Here is a 21912-nt window from a genome sequence, read left to right on the forward strand (position 1 = left end):
ATGCAGGATACCATCTGTTCTTGGATGCTATACGTTGTTTGGACGAAAGTGCAATATCAGAAGAGGGGGCTAAATCATGAATAATCTGCACTAGTAGATTCTTCAGGTATCTGAAGAAGTGTGCCTGCACATGAAAGCTTATACCCAGAACAAATGTAGTTGGTCTCTAAGGTGCTAAAGGTAAAGGTAAAGGGACCCCTGACCATTAGGTCCAGTCGTGACCGACTCTGAGGTTGCGGCGCTCATCTCGCTTTATTGGCTGAGGGAGCCGGCGTACAGTTTCCGGGTCATGTGGCCAGCATGACTAAGCCGCTTCTGGCAAACCAGAGCAGCGCACGGAAACGCCATTTACCTTCCCGCCAGAGGAAGGTACCTATTTATCTACTTGCACTGGCATGCTTTCGAACTGCTAGGTTGGCAGGAGCAGGGACCGAGCAACGGAAGCTCACCCCGTCGCAGGGATTCGAACCGCCGACCTTCTGATCGGCAAGCCCTAGGCTCAGTGGTTTAGACCACAGCGCCACCCGCGTCCCTCTCTAAGGTGCTACTGGACAATAATATATATATATAGAGAGAGAGAGAGATGTATAGATATATAGATATATATAGATATATTTTGACTGCACTAGCTAGTGAGGCAAACCATCCAGGCTAGCGATCAATAACCTATAAATCAGATTTTTGGGCATAGCTCGGAAAAGCATGTCTGAACTCATGGCCGAAGGGTTGTGCAACCGGGGGCGGGGGGGGGGGGTCACTTAGCCGCTTCTCAGGGGCTTCCCAGTGGCAGGTCGAAGTGCTTGCTTTGCTTGCTTGGTAATGTATATAACAGGGTGGATTTGATTTAAATCACTAGTCGGTGTCCAAACTCTTTTCAAAGAGGGCCAGATTTGATGACGTGAACATGCGCAAGGGCCAGCCAAAGTTGTTGAGCTTTTTTTAGGATTGAAAGGATCTCAGCCTAGCCCTTGCCTTTGCCCTAGTTGTAAGCCCTAAACCTTAACTCTTAACAGTAATTCTTAGCCTAAGCCTAGCCCTACCTCCAGCCTTAGCCTTTGCCCTAAAGTGGTACTTCAGGTTAAGAACAATTTCAGGTTAAGTACGGACCTCCGGAACGAACTAAGTACTTAACCTGAGGTACCACTGTACTACTACTTTATTACTTAAAGTACCCCACCCATTTGACTGGGTTTCTCCAGCCACTCAGAGCGGCTTACAACAAGAGATGAAAAACACATTAAAACATCAGCCATTCAAAACTTCCATAAACGTGCTTCTAATGTTTGTGTTTTAGGTCCCGTGCAATGGCAAGGCGGCTGACCGCATTCACCAAGACGGCATACATATCCTGATCAACATGAATGGCTACACCAAAGGAGCCCGCAACGAGCTGTTTGCTCTCCGGCCAGCACCAATCCAGGTAAAGGAAGTCACAGTGAAATGTTCATCATACAGTGATCCCTTGATTCTCAAATTTCATCTGTTCCGGAAGTCCATTCCGAAACCAAAGCGTTCCCAAACCAAGGCGCGCTTTCCTATAGAAAGGAATGCAAAAGGGATTCATCCGTTCCAGACTTTGAAAAACAATCACTCAAACAGCCATTGAACATGAATTTTATTCTCTAACAAGACCATTGATCCATCAAATGAAAGCAATCATCAATGTTCTGTACTATATAATAAATAAGACAGTATGGTAGATGATAGAAATGTTTTTAAACAAAATTCTTGCCTGCACTGATGATAGTCATTGTTTGGATGGGGGGCTTCTATCCGTTTCCGCAGTCAAACCATCCGTCTATCCATCAGTAGCTATCCGTCCATCCATCCTTCTATCCATCTGTCCATCAACAGCTAAAGCCATTGTTTGGATGGGGGGCTTCTATCCGTTTCCACAGTCACACAATCAATTCATCAGTAGCTGAACTGGGTCCACACAGTCACAAAAACAAATTGACCGAAGAACAAAAATGCAAAATAGCAACAACAAAAGCACCAAACTTAATCTGTTCTGGAAGTCTGCTTGACTTTCCAAAAAATGTTTGAAAACTGGAACGCTTCCAGGTTTTCAGAGTTTGAGAACCAAGGTACCACTGCATGCCCAAAATATTCTTTACTGTAGTCGTAAGATGTTAACGCTGTGATGTTAAAAAATGTGATTAAGACATTAATATTTACAACCAGAGGAAGGTTTCATTTTTGGAAGAATAAATTTTCAGAGTGGTTTTCACAGTCCTATCAAAAATGACTGATTTGATTCTATTTGGACTGCTTTTCTGCTGTACTCGATTGGAAGGAGAAAAAGACTCATTCCCTTCATACCATTTAAACAATTTAAGTAAAAGAATAGCATTATGGCATATGTATCCATGTTTGTTAACGGATGTGGTTAAACAATTAAAAAAAAAAAACAATTTAAGTTTCTGCACACATGGAAAACTTTAAACAAATCTTTCTTTCACAATGGCTTTCGATGGAACTTAAAACAAAAAATCTTTAGAAAGATTTTTCCTCCCAAAGAACTTTATTTTAAAAATCTGCTTTAAATTGAAAAAATCCGATTTAAGAAAATCCTTAATTATGTGATCAACTATCTTGTTTTATGCGGCCTTTTGTAGATCTTGCCGAAAGACACGGTCCTCTTTAAGAAGGTGGGGTGTGGTTTTTTTTGTGTGTGTTTTTTTGGCAAACTCTGGATATCTTGCCAGAGGCCTTCCTCTTAAAAAAGAGACTGCATAAATTTAACCCAAGCTTAATTTTTGGCAATTTATAGAAGAAGATTTGCACATGGACACTTCCTTTTTTGTCAAATTAAGCGTATGTATATTATTTATTCATTTAGGTAGCCAAGTTGGTCTGACACAGTCAAAATATTATTACTCAGTGTATCTGAAGAAGTTTGTTCTTTATATTATTTATATTAATATCTTTATATTATATTATGTTATATTACATTATATTATATTATTTATATTACTTATTTATATTATTATTCAGTGTATCTGAAGAAGTGTGCACGTACACAAAAGCTTATACCAACAACAAACTTAATTGGCTACTGGACACTCTCTCTCTATATATATATGTAATTCTTGAATAAGTTTTTATTAAAAAAGAAGCTCTGGATATCTTGCCTTGCTGCCTTATTGTATTTTAATCTTTTGTTGGAAGCCGCCCAGATTGGCTGGGAAAACCCAGCCAGATATGGGCGGTGTAGAAATAAATTAACAACAACAACAACAACAACAACAACAACAATTAACAACCCTCATTTGTTTGCCTTCCAGGCAATGTGGCTGGGCTACCCGGGAACCAGCGGGGCCTTATTCATGGATTACATTATCACTGACCAGGAAACATCCCCGGTGGAAGTGGCAGAGCAATATTCAGAAAAACTGGCTTACATGCCCAATACCTTCTTCATTGGTGATCATGCGAATATGTTCCCGCACCTGAAGGTATTTGGGAAGAGGGGAACAGCCTGCTTCGTATCGCGATCTTTTTTTCTTGGAAAAAAGCCCAGATCCAAATTACCGTGTTTTTCAGATGCATTATATGTCTTTCTTTCAGAAAAAAGCAGTCATCGACTTCAAATCAAATGGTCACATCTACGACAACCGGATTGTTTTGAACGGTGTTGACCTGAAGGCATTCCTCGACAGCCTGCCTGACGTGAAAATAGTGAAGGTCAGGAAAATCCGGGCGTGTGTAGGTGGTTTTGGAGTCTAGCTCTCAGTAATAATAGTAGTAGTAGTAGTAGTAATAATAAACTTATTTGTATCCCGTCCGAAACCGGACTCAGGGCAGCTAGCATCAAATACATCACATTAGTATAAAATCAAACTATTATTATTATTAATAATTTTTTACTGCAAAGTAAATACATCAAAACAAAAGCATACATAAAGAATAATATCCAATAAAACAGAAAGAAGGAAAAAGTAAAGTAGGAAAAGAAAAAAATGCAAAGAAAAGTAGAGTCAAAGAATAAAGAAAAGCATATTTCAATACAATAAATACTATTTTGCAAAATAATAATAATAATAGACTTCCATCACTCTCACAACCCTTCCTTTTACCTTTCATATTTTATCTATATTTCAGTATTATTTTCATCTGAACATATAAATGTGTATATATGTATATTTCCCCTTTTCCATTCACCAGGTCATTCTAGACACAGCCAAATTTTTACATTTGAACCTTGTCTTTCTAAGTAGTCATTCAAGCAATTCCATTCCTCCTGGACTGTATTCATTGGCTTTAGTCTTATTATATCCGTCCATTTGGCCAGTTCCAAATATTCACATAATTTATATAGCCACTCCTCTTTGGTCAGTACCTGGTTACCCTTCCAATACTTAGCCACTAGAATTCTTGCCGCTGATTTTGCATACAGAAAAAATTGAGTTTTTTCTTTTAGAATATCACTGTTCAATATTCCCAAAAGATATGTTTCTGGTCTTTTACTATGTGAAGTTCTTAGTAACTTTTTAAAAAATCAAATAATAATGAAATTACCTCCTACACCAGGCTTCCTCAACCTTGGCCCACCTGCTGTTTTGGGACTACAATTCCCATCATCCCTGACCTCTGGTCCAGTTAGCTAGGGATCATGGGAGTTGTAGTCCCAAAACATTTGGAGGACCGAGGTTGAGGAAGCCTGCCCTAAAAACAAGTCAGGATCAAATTGAAATCGAATTAGATGGCTTTCTGCAGGCAGGATGGATATATCATTGATGAAGCCAAATGAATTAGAGTAGTAAATAAGGAGATGGAATATAATGGATTGTTATAATTACATATAACAATCTAACCCTAAACCTAACCCTAACCCTAACCCAATCTAACCCTAACCCTAACCCTAAACCGAGCCAGTTTCCTCCTCTTAAAAACGATCTATTAATGGGCTGGGATCCTGTTACCGAATTAGAATGTTTAGAGCTAATTAAAACACTCAAGCATGGCAAAGCTCCCGGTGAAGATATGATTCCTCCTGAGGTGCTTAAACTGAATGCCCAGTGGTGGGCTGCTTTTTTGGCCCAACTTTTTACGGTAATAAATGATACATGCAAAATCCCAGAAAATTGGAAACTGAGCCTGGTAGCCCCCATCTATAAGAAGGGCGACCCCCCAAGACCCCTCAAACTATCGCCCCATAAGTCTCCTGGACATTGTGTATAAACTTTATACTCGCCACCTGTTAAATAAATTGGTTGACTGGGCTGACCACTCTAACTTGCTTAATCCGGAACAGGCAGGGTTTAGAAAGGGCCATAGTACAATAGGCCATTGTTTGGTATTACAGACAATGATAGATAAGTATACAAAGACACATAAGAGCAAACTTTTTGTGGCTTTTGTAGATCTTACATCCGCTTTTGACTCAATCTGTAGGGACGAATTATGGCAAAAACTATATGATACAGATATAGATAGACGACTTTTCAAAATACTTAGAGAGTTACATACAGACATCACAGTTAAAATTAGAACTGGGATGTCAGGCAACTATACTGACCCACTGCCACTGGGGAAAGGGGTTAAACAGGGCTGTTTGTTAGCGCCGTTCCTCTTTAATTTCTATATAAACGACATTGTTCAACATATGGCAAAGTATAAGTCATCAGCTCCTGCCCTGGAAGGCAAACACCTGAATATACTGCTATATGCTGATGACATGGCGGTCATGGCACTCACTCGAAGGGGCCTTCATAGCATGCTGGAGGGGCTCGTAGCTTATTGTTCCCAAAACTCTCTAAAGATAAATTATGATAAAACAAAAATTGTGGTATTTACTAGAGCTCGCCACACATTCAGATGGTCTTTAGATGAACACAAAATTGAACAATGTCTTCTCTTTAAATATCTTGGTATCACTTTCCAAGCTACATCTAGCTGGCTTGCCCACTTCAAGACTGTAGCCCTTCTAGCATGTAGGACAATTGGTGCTCTGCTCAGTTTTTTTTATTCGAGGGGAGGGCAACTGGTGACCCCGGCACTAAAAACTTTTGTTGGAAAAGTGATTCCCCAGATGTTATACGGAGTAGAACTCTGGGGATGGAATCAGAAGCTGCTAGAACGGCTTGAAATCTTCCAAAATTTTTATCTCAGAAGAATTCTAGGCCTCCCTCAGAGCACCCCGGCAGCTTTCCTAAGAGTGGAAGTAGGATTACCCTCTGTGTCTGCCAGGGCCCACTTAAGATTCCTGCGTTTTTTCACCAACCTCATAGATGCCCCGAACACCTTATTGGCTAAACAAGCCTTTGTATCATTACAAAATAATACCACTTGGCATAAAAATCTACTAGACATTTTATCTAGGTACAATCTACCTGAGTTTAATACTCTCAAATTGTGGAGCCCTGATAAAGTTCGGGAATGGATCTTTGAAAAAGACGCCTTTTTGGACTCCACTAAGATAAAAAACTCTGGGTTTTCCTACTGGTTCCCTCGAGTAAAAGCAGTCAAAATCTGTGCCAACTACTTGGTGGAGATCACTGATCCCACCCTTCGGAGAGCTTTTACTATGGCACGGTTCCAAACATTGCCAACTGCTTATTTGACCGGTAGATACACAAAAACCCCAGTAGAACACTGTTTATGTCCTTGCCTTATGAAAATTAAAGAGGATCTTACACATTACCTCCTCTACTGCCCCATTTACTCGGGCTTTAGAGACGCATTGCTGCAAATTATACCCAATTCTATAACCAGTCCTGAAGATAGAGTAAAATTTTTGTTAGTTGATGCAAACCCACGCATTACCCATGTGGTAGCGGTTTTTGTGATGAAGGCCATGAAAGCCAGGGAAAGATTTATGGACGACAATGTAAAGACCCCTTCATCGTCTGTTTAACTCGTTGCTCGTTTTCCCTCCTTTTCTATTCTGTGGGAAGAAGGTTTTGTTGGCATAGTATGTAATGAATTTTAATATTTTTAACTATTGTAGTGTTGATGTTTGTGCACAGGCATGGTCCTCACAATAAATGGATTTGATAATTACATGCAAGAAAAGAGGGCAAAATATGGTAACTGGGGTGGGGTGTATATATATTGTATATATGGAAAATGTTTGGAGTGTATGGAAATAAACATAAAAGATTGAAAATAAGAAACTTGAAAGAAAAAAGAGAAAGCACGTTACAGTTGCATTTCGGGTTATAGACACTTCAGGTTACAGACTCTGCTAACCTGGAAGTAGTACCTCGGGTTAAGAACTTTACCTCAGGATGAGAGCAGAAATTGCGAGCCAGCGGCGTGGGGGCGGCGGGAGGCCCCATCAGCTAAAGTGGTACCTCAGGTTAAGAACAGTTTCAGGTTAAGAATGGACCTCCGGCGCGAATTAAGTTCTTAACCCGAGGTACCACTGTATCCACAAGAGAAGAGCTTTCCCACAGACATCGGACCAACACATGAGGAGTAAATAATAATAATAATAATAATAATAATAATAATAATAATAATAATAATAATAATATATTTATACCTCGCCCATCTGACTGGGTTTCCCCAGCCACTCTGCGCGGCTTCCAAGAGGAGGAGGATGATAATAAATTATTTATACTCTGACTGGGTTTCCCTTCTAACAGGATGATATTATTATTATTATTATTATTATTATGCCCAGCCACTCTGGGCGGCTTCCAGCAAAAGATTAAAATACAATGAGGAGCCTTTTCAATCTATTTTTTCCCATGGCTTTTAAAATTGTGACATCTTGCCAAATGCAAGATGGTTCTTTAAAAATCACAGTGGTCCCTTGGTTCTCAAACTTCATCCGTTCCGAAAGTCTGTTCCGAAACCAAGGCGTTCCAAAACCAAGGCACACTTTCCCATGGGAAGGAATGCAAACGGGATTAATAATCCCCCCTCTCCGTTCATTATATATCATTTCCCTTTTTTTATAATCACCTTGCAATCTTCCTGTGTACGATAGCTCTCCCCCCCCCCCCACTTTAAAATGCCTGAAACGCGGACACAATAAAGCCACAAGAGGGGTTGCTGTGTTGAAAACCTGATTGTAGCCGACTCTGTAGCAAAATCCATTTCACTTCTAATGCATGCTTCTAATGCACAGGAGTGGCAGCGAGGTGGTGAACATGGGGCTGGATGGGCGGGGTGTAAATGATAAATTATCATTATTATTCCATTATCTTGGCTTCCAGATGAAATGTCCGGACGGCGGGGACGATGGCGCCGCTGGGCTCAGCATGCCAGTCATTCCCATGAACACCATTGCTGAAGCTGTGATTGACATGATCAATCGTGGGCAGATTCAGATCACCATCAACGGATTCAACATCAGCAACGGGCTGGCAACGACTCAGGTGAGAGGATTGGGTGTTATTTCCCCAATGTGTATAGTCTTGCTTTTGGTTATATACAATTGTGTTGGTTTATTCTAGGCATCCCCAACCTTCGGCCCTCCAGATGTTTTGAACTACAATTCCCATCATCCCTGACCACTGGTCCTGCTAGCTAGGGATCATGGGAGTTGTAGGCCAAAAACATCGGGAGGGCCGCAGGTTGGGGGGGTGCCTGGTTTATTCAAACCCTGCCAATGAGTCCAATTCTTTATGTTGCCCCTTCATATATATGTTGTAAATGGTTCCCATTCTCTTTTAAAGTCTTTTCTATCCTTTTCATGTAATTTATCTGTTAATTTTGCCAGTTCTGCATATCCCATAAGTTTCCCTTGCCATTGTCCTTTCGCTGGTATTTCTTCTGTCTTCCATGCTTTTGCTAATATAATCCTTGCTGCTGTTGTTGCATTGATAAATCATTTCTAATTTTCTTTTTCTAAATCTTGATCTAAAATTCCTAGGAGGAATGCTTCTGGTTTCTTAAGAAAAGTCTTTTTAAACATTTTTTTTTCTAATTCAATATATATCATTCCCCATTTATTTCTAACCCTTTTGCATTCCCACCATATATTATAAAATGTATGGGATGGAGGGACTTTCGAGGAGCCATGGGCTGGGACTGCCCAGAAGCAGAATCTGCCTGCAATTCAACGAGATGATGATGATAATTGATTAAGGAATGAATGAAAGAAGAATTTATTATGATTTATACCCCGCCCATCCAGCTTGCACAGAACTTGCACAGCCCTGAGCCTCTGTTTCCAAAAAGCAAGCTTGACCTTCTGAGAGAGTCCTGGGAGATTTGGCCCCCCAAAACAACCTCAACAGCTTCAGCTTGGCCCCCTAAAAAAAGCCCAACAGCTTTGGCCCCTTAAAAAAAATCTCAGCAGCTTGGGCCCCCTAAAAAAAGCTGATTGCTGAAAACATGGACAATTCTGTAACTCAACCCCAGGAACAACAACTTTTACATCCTAAGAATGGTTGCATTATTACGGAGACAGAGGGAGAGCTGATCAAAATTTGTCCCCCACAATGAAGCCAAGCCAATGACGGATTGAGCAGCCGCAATATTTTCTCGTGGAAAATAGCGGGTTGGGCCAACAAACTAGGGGACGAGACATTTTGTGAATACATAACGTGTTTTGATGTGATAACGTTGCAGGAAACCTGGGCAACTGACAACATAGTCCTTGATGGTTACCGTATTTTTCGCCCTATAGGACGCACCGGCCCATAGGACGCACCTAGATTTTTTTTGGGGGGGGGGAATAAAGAAAAAAAAAATTATTCCCCCCCAGGCGCGGGGCTGGGGCGGGGGAAGCCCGAGCTTCCCCCTCCCCCAGAACGGGACCCAGAGCCATGCCGAAGCTGCGTGCAGCTTTGGCATCGCTCTGGGAGCTTGCGGGGCTGGGGGAGGGGAGGCCCTCTGCCAGCCTTCTAACCAAGTCGGGGGACAGCGGGAAAGGCGCGCTGCGCCTCTCCCGCTGTCCCCCGAGTTTGCGGGGCTGGCGACGGGAAGGAGCAGGCTTCTCCCCCCCGCCAGCCTTCTAACCAAGTCGGGGGACAGCGGGAAAGGCGCGCTGCGCCTCCCCGCTGTCCCCCGAGCTTGTGGGGCTGGCGGTGGGGCTCTCCTGAAGCCTGGAGAGTGAGAGGGGTCGGTGCGCACCAACCCCTCTCGCTCTCCAGGCTTCAGCGAAAGCCTGCATTCGCCCCATAGGACGCACACACATTTCCTCTTCATTTTTGGAGGGGAAAAAGTGCGTCCTATAGGGCGAAAAATACGGTACTTTGCCTATGAAATTAAGGCCTCTAAACTGCACGAAACGGGAAGCCGGGGGGGGGGGCTAGTAACTCTGGTCTCCACTTCCTTGATGTCACAGGTTACTGAGTGTTCAGTTCTCGAGCACCTGGCGTAGGGAATCACCTTGCACTATGAGTCCAAGAGTATCGTCTCAGCTTACATTCCACCATACAAAGTGCAAGCACAGATTGAGAGTACATGGCGTAAATTCCATCGTTTCCTTTACTCTCTTCAAATTAAGTACCTTTTTACATAATGGGAGACATGAATGCCAGACTAGGCTCAAATGACGACTGCCTGGAAATAAAATTTCCAATGTTAAGGAAACTAAAGGAAAGCAGCCTTTTCTCTTTAAGTGCCCCCCCCCCCCCCGTAGGTCTTCTAAAGACCACCAAATCAACTATGCCGGCTTTTGTCTGGCCTCTTTACAAATAAGTCCTGACTTCATGATTGTTAGCAGGGCACTGCCGGGGGATAGAGGAGAGTTCATAAATTCTAATGGAGCTAGCACAGTAGATTACTGTCTCAGTAACAGGGAGGCCTTTAAATTAATCAAAAACTTCAATATCGATAACAGGACTGAGAGTGATCATTTGCCTCTGATCATCTCCACTACAGTGGTACCTTGGGTTACATATGCTTCAGGTTACATATGCTTCAGGTTACAGACTTTGCTAACCCAGAAATATTATCTCGGGTTAAGAACTTTGCTTCAGGATGAGAACAGAAATCGCACAGCAGCGGGAGGCCCCATTAGCTAAAGTGGTGCTTCAGGTTAAGAACAGTTTCAGGTTAAGAACGCACCCTTGGAACGAATTAAGTACTTAACCTGAGGTACCACTGTATTGGCCAAAATTCAATTCAGTGCTCTCACATAGAACATAGTGCTCTCACATAGAAAATTGATAAAACTAATGTTCCAGCATTGTGTAGGAAAAAATGGACACCTGAGCTGGCTACTGTAGCTGAGATATCAACAGATTCTTCCCTGACTGCTAATGATAATCTCATTGAGTTCTTGCAGGATGTGGTCTCTGTTAACATAAATCCAGCCAGCAAGCCCCACATTACTAAAGGGTGCAGATGGTTCAACCAAGAGTGCTGCATGAAGAAAGCCTTAAGGAACTCTTATTTGGCCTACAGAAACGCTGGCCTAAGCTATTTACCCCCAACCTATTTCAAAAGTAAAAAAGAGTACAAAGCCCTTTTGGCTTCGAAAAAAAGGTAGTCTGAGCAAAACTCCTGGTGTCTCTTACTGAATGCCTCGCTAAACAACGAAACAAAACTCTTCTGGAAACTAGTCTCCAGCTTCCTGAGCAATAGCTCTCCAGCCCCCAGCTGTGCCATTCCAGCTCAGGTATGGGAGAACCATTTTAGAAATATATTCACAGGAAATTCAAATCTCCCCGCCAGTTTTTATGATGAAGATTCGGCAGAACTGTCACTGCTCCCACAATGGAGCCCGGTTACAGTGGAAGAAGTCTATACATTAATTGGGAACCTGAAGAGTGGTAAGGCCCCGGGAAATGACTTTATCCCAGCTGAATTGATAATACCAAATCAGCACTGGTGGGCTCCTCTCCTGGAGGCACTTTTTACTATAGTAAATAACTTTGGCAAAGTACCATCTAGTTGGAAACATACAATAGTAGTCCCAATCTTTAAGAGAGGCCAGCCAAACGTGCCTTCTAATTATAGGCCAATCAGTCTGCTTTCAATAATAGGAAAGCTGTATGCCCGTTTTCTCTGTAATAAACTGACAACTTTTCTAAATGACTATAACATACTATCTGAAGCTCAGGCAGCTTTCTGCAAGAACCACTCAACATCAGACCACTGTCTGATGCTGTCCCTCCTAGCCGAGAAGTACACCAGACCTTGACAGGGAAAACACTTTGTGGCCTTTATGGACCTGAAATCTGCCTTTTGACTCCATCCCCAGATTCCAACTATGGGCCAAGTTACATCTAGCACTGAAGGATAAACGTCTCCTATATCTTACTAAAGCCCTGCACTGTGGAAGCAATTTGCACGTTAGGTGTGGGTTGCAGGGCCAGCTCTCAGACTGTATTGAGATGGCCAGGGGAGTGAGACAGGGATGCATTTTGGCCCCTACTTTGTTCAGTTCGTTTCTGAATGACTTAGAGGCAAGCTTAATGGACCCCGATGGCCACGTTCCAAAAATAGGGACGAGAAAGACCCCTCTCTTGTTGTATGCGGATGACGCGGCCATCCTCTCCTGAACCAGACCTGGCCTGAACTATCAACTAAGGAAATTCTGAGACTACTGCTCTGGTAATGGGTTATCCATCAGTTATGAAAAATCTAAAGTCCTGGTGTTTGAGAAGAGATTCTCCCTGAGTAAATGGGTACTGGACGGTCACAGACTAGAGCAGACCAAATTCTTCCGGTACCTAGGGCTTCTGTTCCATTATTCCAAGCCCTGGAAACATCATTGGCAGACCGCCTATCAAAGGCGGAGGTAAGCAAACTGGCTATACTTCAATTCTTTTATACAAGGGGAGGCCATTATGTTCCATCAGCCATTAAGGTATTTAATGCAAAATCTGTCTCTCAACTCCTCTACGCCTCAAACGCCTGGTTCAATGGCTCATTCTCCAGGTTCAATGGCTTCCAGGCAAAGTTTCTCCGGTCCAAATTGTGTTCCAAATGCAATACTATTTTTCAAAACAGGTGAATGTCCTCTATCAACTAAAGCATGGTGGGCTGGCCTGAGATACTAGCTCAAGATCTGTGTCTTTGGCCTAGGGAAGGGCTTCCATACCTTCCATACCTAAACAACGAGGAGTTTGCCAGCTCATAGATGAAAGTGATGGTTAGAAAAGCCACTTGGCTTGGTATGCCACCTTCTCTCCTGTACCATCTGGGCTACGATACTGCCTTTGAATCTCTGAGGCAAAGCCTCTGGAACATATCACATAGTGATCTCCGATCTCAATCTCATGTTATCTGTGGCCCATTAGAAGTAGGAATTCACTATGGGTTCGAGTTTCAGACACCTGCATGTCTTAGAAATTTGTCTGTACCAACATACCGGCGTCTTTTCACCCAAGCCAGATTAAATGTATTCCCATCAGGTGTGTTAAGCGCCAGACTGAGAGGTGGTGGTGGTGGTGGTGTTGTTGTTGTTGCTGAGTTGTTTAGTCGTGTCCGACTCTTCGTGACCCCATGGACCAGAGCACGACAGGCACTTCTGTCTTCCACTGCCTCCCGCAGTTTGGTCAAACTCATGCTGGTAGCTTCGAGAACACTGTCCCACCGTCTCGTCCTCTGTCGTCCCCTTCTCTTTCCAAACATCAGGGTCTTTTCCAGGGAGTCTTCTCTTCTCATGAGGTGGCCAAAGTATTGGAGCCTCAGCTTCAGGATCTGTCCTTCCAGTGAGCACTCAGGGCTGATTCCCTTCAGAATGGATAGGTTTGATCTTCTTGCAGTCCATGGGACTCTCAAGAGTCTCCTCCAGCACCATAATTCAAAAGCATCCATTCTTTGGCGATCAGCCTTCTTTATGGTTCAGCTCTCACTTCCATACGTTGCTACTTGGAAACCACAGCTTTTACTATATGAACCTTTGTTGGCAAGGTGGTGTCTCTACTTTTTAAGATGCTGTCTAGGTTTGTCATTGCTTTTCTCCCAAGAATCAGGCGTCTTTTAATTTCGTGGCTGCTGTCACCATCTGCAGTGATCATGGAGCCCAAGAAAGTAAAATCTCTCACTGCCTCCAGACTGAGAGGTATCCCTTATCAAAATAGGATCTGTGTGCGCTCTCAGGACGCCGACTGCATGAGGCATATTTTATTGCATTGCGGACAATATGATCAAGCTAGGGAACTATAGATTAAACCACTATTGGCAAATCGGCTGGGTCAATCTGAAGCCTACTATATCAACAAGTCCAATGATATCACAGTGGCCGTGGCAAAGTTTCTTTCAGTAGTCATACAAATCAAAGATCAACATACCCATGACTAAACCAATAACGCTTCGGTCTCCCTTCTCTGGGGGGTTGTCTGTATGAATCTATTTTATTCTGAATCCATGTTATGGGTCGTTGGACCACAATAAAGATGATGATAATAAAAAAGTGCAACAGCTTCAGCTCCCCCCAAAAAAGCTCAACAGTTTGGCTCCCTAAAATAAGGAGGAGGAGGAGAAGAATTTTTATTTGTACCCCACCCTTCCCGTCCAGAGCCGGGATCAGAGTGACTGCTATCATATCAATAATACAATGTCCATAAAAAGAAGCAATCGATCAATTAAAATGCACCCCAAAATTAATTCAAATAAATTAAAGTTAAAAGGGAACAAATGGCCATCCTCAGGTTAAAATGGAAAGCGATTAATACTCACCAGAACAAACTGTTTCCCCCAATATTATAAGGACCTGTGAGCCTCCTTGTTATTCTACAAAGAGAAAATGAGACTAAAAAAAAAAAAAGCTCCACAACTTCTGGTCGATCCAATGGGCAGTGTTTTGTTTTGTTTAAATAGTGGAAATAGATTTCAGTCCCTTGGAAGTTGGACATGCCCGCTTTAAATCTTTTAAGAGTTCAGTGTAATCTATAGCAACTTGGATGCAAATTAAATAAAAAGGAGTGACTTCATAAAATAGCACCATTCGCAAATAACCAAAATGCAGGGGGCTTGAAAAGGCCTAGTGTTGTTATTCAATGTTCCTCTTTTTATTTCTATACTGCTTTATGTTTTTAAGGGGGGAAATCCCAAAGCAGTTGATGTTAAAACATCAAATTAAGCACTCCAGGATAAAACAGCATGGAATAAAGTCAGGTGTAAAGTATTCCAGGTAGAGGGCCTTCTCGGTGCTGGCGCCCGCACTGTGGAACGCCCTCCCATCAGATGTCGAGGAAATAAGCAACTATCTGACTTTCAAAAGAAAACTGATGTTTTTAAAGTTTGATGTTTTATTCTGTTTTCGATGTTCTGTTGAGAGTCGCCCAGAGTGGCTGGGGACACCCAGCCAGATGGACGGGGTAGAAATAATAAATTATTATTATTGTTATTGTTACTGTTATTGTTATTATTTATCCACAGGCTCCTTCACAAGCGCTTTCTCTATGGGGAAGCTAAGTTACTAGCTAAGCTATTATTATTATTATTATTATTATTATTATTATTATTATTATTACTATTATTACTATTATTACTATTATTACTATTATTATTCAGAGCAGCATAATTAATATGAATCTAAAACATTAGCTTAAAGATTTCAAGATAAAACATTACAAGAGAGGTCAAGTATAGATTGCACACATTTAACGCAGCAAAGTTAAAAAAATCTTAAGATTTAAAACAATATCATTACTGAAGTAGTCGAATATAAAGTGCATATTTAAAACAGCACGATTGGCAAAAGAATGAAATATCACCTGAAGCATAACAGAGATCTGCTGCTAATACTGCAAGCGTTGGTTCATGGCAAGCAGCAACTGTGGAACTGGGTCTGTGATGAGAGACAGCCAAGATAGTAACTTTTAAACAAAAGTTATTTTAAAAATCTTTTTGATTTCATTATAGATAATTTCCCAATAATTCTTTATAATTTTGTAATCCCACCCCATCTGAAAAATGTCCCTTCTATTGTTTTGCATTTCCAACACTTGCTTTCCTTTGCTAATTTAACTGGAGCTAAATACCATCTAGACATCCTTTTCATATAATTTTCTTTAACTGCCACACATGCTGTCAATTTTATCTCATCCTTCCATCGTTTTCCCCATTCCTCCATCTGGATATTGTGTCCCATCTCTTGTGCCCATTTAATCATAACCGGTTTTTTTTATAAAAAAATTATTATATACAAGCATACAAACATACATTTCATACAATCCTTAAAAGTGTTCAGATATACTTACACTCAATCCCACAAATAATTCCTTTTCCCATCACCATCCACCACCCCTCACCCCACCTCTATATGTAACCCATTTAGTGCCCATATTTATCCCCCCCCCCCCGCGCTGTTGTTTCTAATGTTTCTAGTAGGACACCATGGTGTCCTCTATTTCCAATAAATAAAAGTTCTTGCCTATTGATTGGGTTCATGTCCAATCACCAAAGGCAGAAGTTGCCAGAGTGAAATCAATGAGAGACAGCCAATATGGTCAATAAATAAACGTTCTGGCCTATTGATTGGGTTCTGATCTGACGCTGCATAGTGTTGAGTCAAAGCTCTGCCCCTTGAGCTTCCTTCTGATCTTTCCTTTCTGGCTTCTCTTTCAGATCAACAACAAGGCGGCGACAGGTGAGGAGGTGCCACGCACCATCATCGTCACCACCCGCTCCCAGTACGGGCTGCCGGAGGACTCTGTCGTCTACTGCAACTTCAACCAGCTTTACAAGATTGACCCAGCCACCCTGCAGATGTGGGCCAATGTGAGTAGCTCCCTGCGGCGAATCAGAAGTCACACTGGGCGCCCACTTGGGAAGACCCAGTCCTCTGAGTGCATGTTCTGGAAGCTGGGCAATAGGGGCAGTACATGATTCCTTTTGGTGTACCGACCTCCCCCGCTGCACCAAGATTCCCTGGCCAAGCTGATTCAGGTCGTGGTGGATGTTCTCCTGGTGACCCCTAGTTTGGTTCCCCTCTGCAAGGAGGCGCAACTAATTCGGATGGTCCGCCCCTGCCACCTAATGGATCCAAATGATTTCCAGAGAGTGGTAGGGGGTGCTTTATCCCATGCTGATGGCCTTTCAGCTGATTCCCTGGGGGGCTGCTGGAATGCGGAGTTAATCAGGGCTATCAACCGCCTGGCTCCGAAGCGCCCTCTCCGATTGCATGGAGCCCAGACAGCCCCATGGTTTTCCCCAGAGCTGAGGGTGATGAAACAATCGCTGAGACGGCTAGAGCGCCGGTGGCAGAAAACTCATTCTGAATCGGACCAGACACGGGTTAGAGCTCAACGTCGAGCCTACTGAGTGGTGACGGCGAAGAAGACTTACTTCACTGCCCCATTGCATCTGCAGAAAACAGCAGGAGGAAACTCAGGTGGTTCACAATTTCATGGAACCACCTTTACCACCGGGGCCTGGGAAAGACCCCAAGATCTCCTGCAATGATTTTGGAAAGTTTTTTGCAGATAAAGTCGCTCAGATTCAGAAAGGGATAGACTCCACTGTGGGATCAGGGATGGGGCGGGAGAGAGCTAAGAGTCCTGTCTAGTCGAGTTGTATGAATCAATTCCAATCTGTTCCACTCGCTTGGACGAGTAAAACCAACCACCTGTCTCCTTGATCCTTGCCCATCCTGTCTCATAAAAGCGAGCTGGGAAGAGCTAGGCAATGGGATCCACTGGGTGGCAAATGCTTCCCTCTGTGAGGGCCATTAAAAGAGGCAGTCATTAAACCGCTTCTTAAAAAACATATTTGGACCCGGCCAATATGGCCAACTATCGCCCAGTCTCAAATCTTCCATTCTTGGGCAAGGGGATTGAGTGGGTGGTTGCAGAACAACTCCGGGCACGCCTGGAGGATGCAGACCATTTGGATCCTTTCCAGTCGGGATTCAGGCCTCATCATGGGACTGAAACTGCCTTGGTCGCGCCGATCAAGGATCTCCAGCGGGCTAGGGACAAAGGTGAAAACTGTTTCTCCTTGCCGATGTAGACAGATTCCTCTGAGCTGGAAGGCCCACCACTTGCCCCCTTGACCTGTGCCTGTCCTGGCTGATTAGAGCATGTCCAGACGAGGTGCAGCCCCCCTGGTGAGATCATCAATCTGGCACAGGGACTTTCCCAGGGGAGTTGAAGGAAGCAATGGTGTTTCTCCTCTTAAAGAAAACATCTCTAGATCCTTTAGATCTATCCAATTACCGCCCGGTTTCGAATCTTCTGTACCTAGGTAAGGTAATTGAGAGAGCGGTTACAGAACATTTTGGTAGGTTTCTGGATGAAACATCCAGGAAGGGTGTTGTCGCTGCGGCACTCCTTGTTGTGTGGAGTGCCGCAGGGCACAATCCTTTCCCCGATGCTTTTCAATATCTTTATGCGCCCCCTTGCCCAGATTGTCTGGAGCTTAGGGCTGAGTTGTCGTCAATATGCTGATGACACCCAGCTTTATCTGTCAATGGACGGCCACCCTGACTCGGCCCCAGAAACACTGACCAGATGCTTGGAAGCCGTGGCTGGGTGGCTGCGTGGGAGCCAGTTGAAGTTAAATCCTTCGAAGACAGAGATCCTCTGGCTGGGTCAGGACAACATGGGGTTGGGGGGCCAACTCCCATCTCTTGCGGGGGCGCAATTAGTGCCAGAGCCTTCTGTCAAGAGCTTGGGTGTAACCTTCGATGCCTCTCTTTCCATGGATGCGCAGGTTGCAGCCACAGCAAAGGTGGCATTTTTCCACCTCCGCCGTATTAAGGAATTGGTTCCTTACCTTTCTCGCCCTGATCTGGCCACAGTGATCCATGCGATGGTCACCTCCAGGCTTGATTATTTTAACTCGCTCTATGCCCTTGAAGCTGACCCAGAAACTCCAGCAGGTGCAGAATGCCGTGGCGAGGCTCCTTATGGGGTCCTCGCCGCAGGATCACATTCAGCCACTGCACTGGCTCCCGGTGGAGTACAGGGTCAGGTTTAAGGTGATGGTTTTGACCTTTAAAGTCCTATGTGGCCTAGAACCCTCGTACCTACAGGACCGCCTCTCCTGCTATGCCCTGCAGAGGACCTTAAGGTCCACAAATAACAACACTTTGGAGGTCCTGAGCCACAAGGTGGTTAGATTGGTCTCAACTAGGGCCAGGGCCTTTTCAGCTCTATCCCCAACTTGGTGGAACACTCTGTCACAAGAGACCAGGGCCCTGCGGGATTTGACATCTTTCCGCAGGGCCTGCAAGACGGAGCTGTTCCGCCTGGCCTTCGGCTTAGACTCACTCTGACACCTTGTATGGGATTTGGCATATAAATTTTCCCGTGGCTTTTTTGCTGGCCCATGCTGGCCCATCCAGCATGGATAGCTGGCTCGGGTGAATAGCTGATGTTTCCTCCCTTTATAGTCTTGATTTATGGGCTGTATTTTAAAATGAGGCTGTATTTTAAGCTTAATTTTTATTAATTGGGGTTTTTTTCTATTACATTTTATTGTAATTTATATTTGGTGTTAGCCGTGCTGAGCCTGGCCCTGGCCAATGAGGGCGGGGTATAAATAATTTATTATTATTATTTATTGGTTCTGCTGCATCTCTCGGCGGACTTTGATACCATCGACCATAATATCCTTCTGGACCGTCTAGAGGGGCTGGGAGCTGGGGGCACTGTTATACAGTGGTTCTGCTCCTTCCTCCTGGGCTACATCCAGAAAGTGGGGGGGGGAATGAGCGTTCAGACCCCTGGGCTCTCACTTGTGGGGTGCCTCTTCCCCCATGCTTTTTAACATTGATATGAATGCACCGGGAGAGATCACCAGGGGATTTGGGGCTGGGCGTTTCCATCAGTATGCGGATGATACCCAGCTCTACCTCTCCTTTATATCTGAACCAGTGAAGGTCCTGTGTGAGTGTCTGGAGGCGCTTGGATGGATGGTGGCTAACGGATTGAGGTTGAATCCTGACAAGACAGAAGTCCTGTTCTTGGGGGACAGGGGAGAGGCTGCTGTGGAGGACTCCCTGGTTCTGAACGGGGTAACTGTCCCTGAAGGACCAGGTGCGCAGCCTGGGAGTCATTTTGGACTCACCTCTGTCCATGGAGGCGCAGGTCCATTCTGTGTCCAGGGCAGCTCCGTCTGGGACGCAGGATAAGACCCCACCTGAAGGAGCATCTCCACCCTGGACTCCGGGGTCCCTCACCCAAGGTCCTTCTGGTGGTTCCCTCCCTGCGAGAAGTGAGGTTACAGGGAAGCAGACAGAGGGCCTTCTCAGTGGTGGCTCCCTCTCCCATCAGATGTCAAAGAAATAAACTATCGGACTTTTAGGAGACATCTGAAGGCATCCCTCTTTAGGGAAGCTTTTAATGTTTGATGTTTTATTCTGTTTAATATTCGGTTGGGAGCCACCCAGAGTGGCTGGGGAAACCCGGCCGGATGAGCGGGGTAGAAATAATAAATTATTATTGTTATTGTTAATGTTATTGCTATTACTTGCAGATTCTGAAACGTGTCCCAAACAGCGTCCTGTGGCTGCTGCGTTTCCCAGCTGTGGGGGAACCAAACATCCAGCAGTATGCGCAGAACATGGGCCTCCCCCAGAACCGGATCATCTTCTCTCCGGTCGCCCCCAAAGAGGAGCATGTGAGGAGGGGGCAGCTGGCCGACGTCTGCCTGGACACCCCCCTTTGCAATGGCCACACCACCGGGATGGATGTCCTCTGGGCTGGAACCCCCATGGTGACCATGCCAGGTGAGATGGCGGCTCGAGTCGATATTGTGATGATTACGATGATTATGCATATTGTTCTGGTATTGGGTGCTGAGACACGTTGCTTTGAGTTGGGCCTGGGATTCCCACCAGGGGGGTGTTCTGGGGGATTGTCAGGAGGTTGGCCTGTGTATCCCAAGGGCTTGGTTGTGAGCCAGATGGTTATGCTAGTGGGAAGGAAGGAAGACTTGGGTTATCCAGTTTGGGCAATGGGCCCTTCTACTTGGGCGCTTCCCTTAATCCACAAAGAAGATGTTCCTCAACAGGGGTCTGCAAACTTTGTCGGCAGGGATTAGGGATAGGGCTTAGGGTTAGGGGGTTAGAAATAGGGACTAGAAATAGGGGCTAGAGATAGGAGTTAGGAATAGAGGATAGGGCAGGGGTCAGCAAACTTTTTCAGCAGGGGGCTGGTCCACTGTCCCTCAGACCTTGTGGGGGTCCGGAATATATTTTGGAAAAAAGAAATGAACGAATTCCTATTCCCCACAAATCATCCAGAGATGCATTTGAAATAAAAGAACACATTCTACTCATGTCAAAACACATGTCCGCGGGCCGGATTAAGAAGGCGATTGGGCTGGATCCAGCCCCTGGCACTTAGTTTGCTCAACAAGATGAGGACAGACCATGCTTGCAACGGAGCTTTGTATGACCTGCTGCCCTCTGTTTTGCAGGGGAAACCCTCGCCTCACGCGTCGCTGCCTCCCAGCTCACTTGCCTCGGGTGCCCCGAGCTCATCGCGAAGAGTCGACAGGAATATGAAGACGTCGCCGTGAAACTGGGGACCGATCCAGAATAGTAAGTAGACATGCAACTGGGGTTGGGAGAGGCCGCGGCGTTGGTTGTGCAGCTCACGAAACCCGAAGGTAGCATTCAGCATCATGTTTCTTTGGAGAAAAATCTTCCTAGAATACAGTGGCACCTTGGTGCTCAAACGCCTTGGCACTCAAACGACCCAGAAGCTAAACGCTGCAAACTCAGAAGGAAGTGTTCTGGTTTGTGGACTTTTTCCAGAAGCCAAACGTACTCCGTTTTGAGTGCCACGCTTCCGTTTGCAAAGAGCAGTTGCTAAAGACAGGCACTCATTGAGACATGCTCTTTGCATACTTCATTATTATTATTATTATTATTATTATTATTATTATTATTATTATCATCATGATCAACAACAACAACAACAACAACAGTTTGCAAAGAGCAGGTGCTAAAGACAGGCGAATTATACGTGGATAGTGCCGAGGGTGGACTGGCGATTGGTTGTTGCTGCAAAAATGGGGGGCGTCTCATAGACGGAAAAATAATACGGTATATAAGATTTTATGGACGTGCATGAACACGTATATTAGAAAGGAACCAAGAGG

The 21912-nt window shown here is 44.3% G+C and overlaps 1 protein-coding gene and 2 long non-coding RNA genes across 4 annotated transcripts in view; 1 reads left to right on the plus strand and 2 right to left on the minus strand.

Moving 5' to 3' along the window:
- Positions 1-21912, plus strand: part of LOC310753999 (UDP-N-acetylglucosamine--peptide N-acetylglucosaminyltransferase 110 kDa subunit) — a 69519-nt gene that overhangs the window by 45276 nt on the left and 2331 nt on the right. For both annotated transcript variants that reach the window (XM_083595355.1, XM_083595354.1), the window contains exons 15-21: positions 1295-1420; positions 3288-3458; positions 3571-3687; positions 8169-8330; positions 16429-16581; positions 20281-20533; positions 21226-21349. In XM_083595355.1, coding sequence (XP_083451481.1) covers positions 1295-1420; positions 3288-3458; positions 3571-3687; positions 8169-8330; positions 16429-16581; positions 20281-20533; positions 21226-21349 — 1106 coding nt within the window. The remainder of the gene's footprint in view (positions 1-1294; positions 1421-3287; positions 3459-3570; positions 3688-8168; positions 8331-16428; positions 16582-20280; positions 20534-21225; positions 21350-21912) is intronic.
- Positions 1-21912, minus strand: part of LOC310754059 — a 63654-nt gene that overhangs the window by 25039 nt on the left and 16703 nt on the right. The window lies entirely within an intron of this gene.
- On the minus strand, positions 10154-16422 carry LOC310754064. Its single transcript, XR_014543583.1, has 2 exons — positions 15576-16422; positions 10154-14589 (listed from the first exon to the last, which is right to left on the minus strand). It is a non-coding gene; the product is annotated as an uncharacterized lncRNA (long non-coding RNA).

The sequence above is a fragment of the Podarcis filfolensis genome (assembly GCF_964270895.1).
Source record: "Podarcis filfolensis genome assembly, chromosome: Z".
NCBI classification, from domain to species: Eukaryota; Metazoa; Chordata; class Lepidosauria; order Squamata; family Lacertidae; genus Podarcis; species Podarcis filfolensis.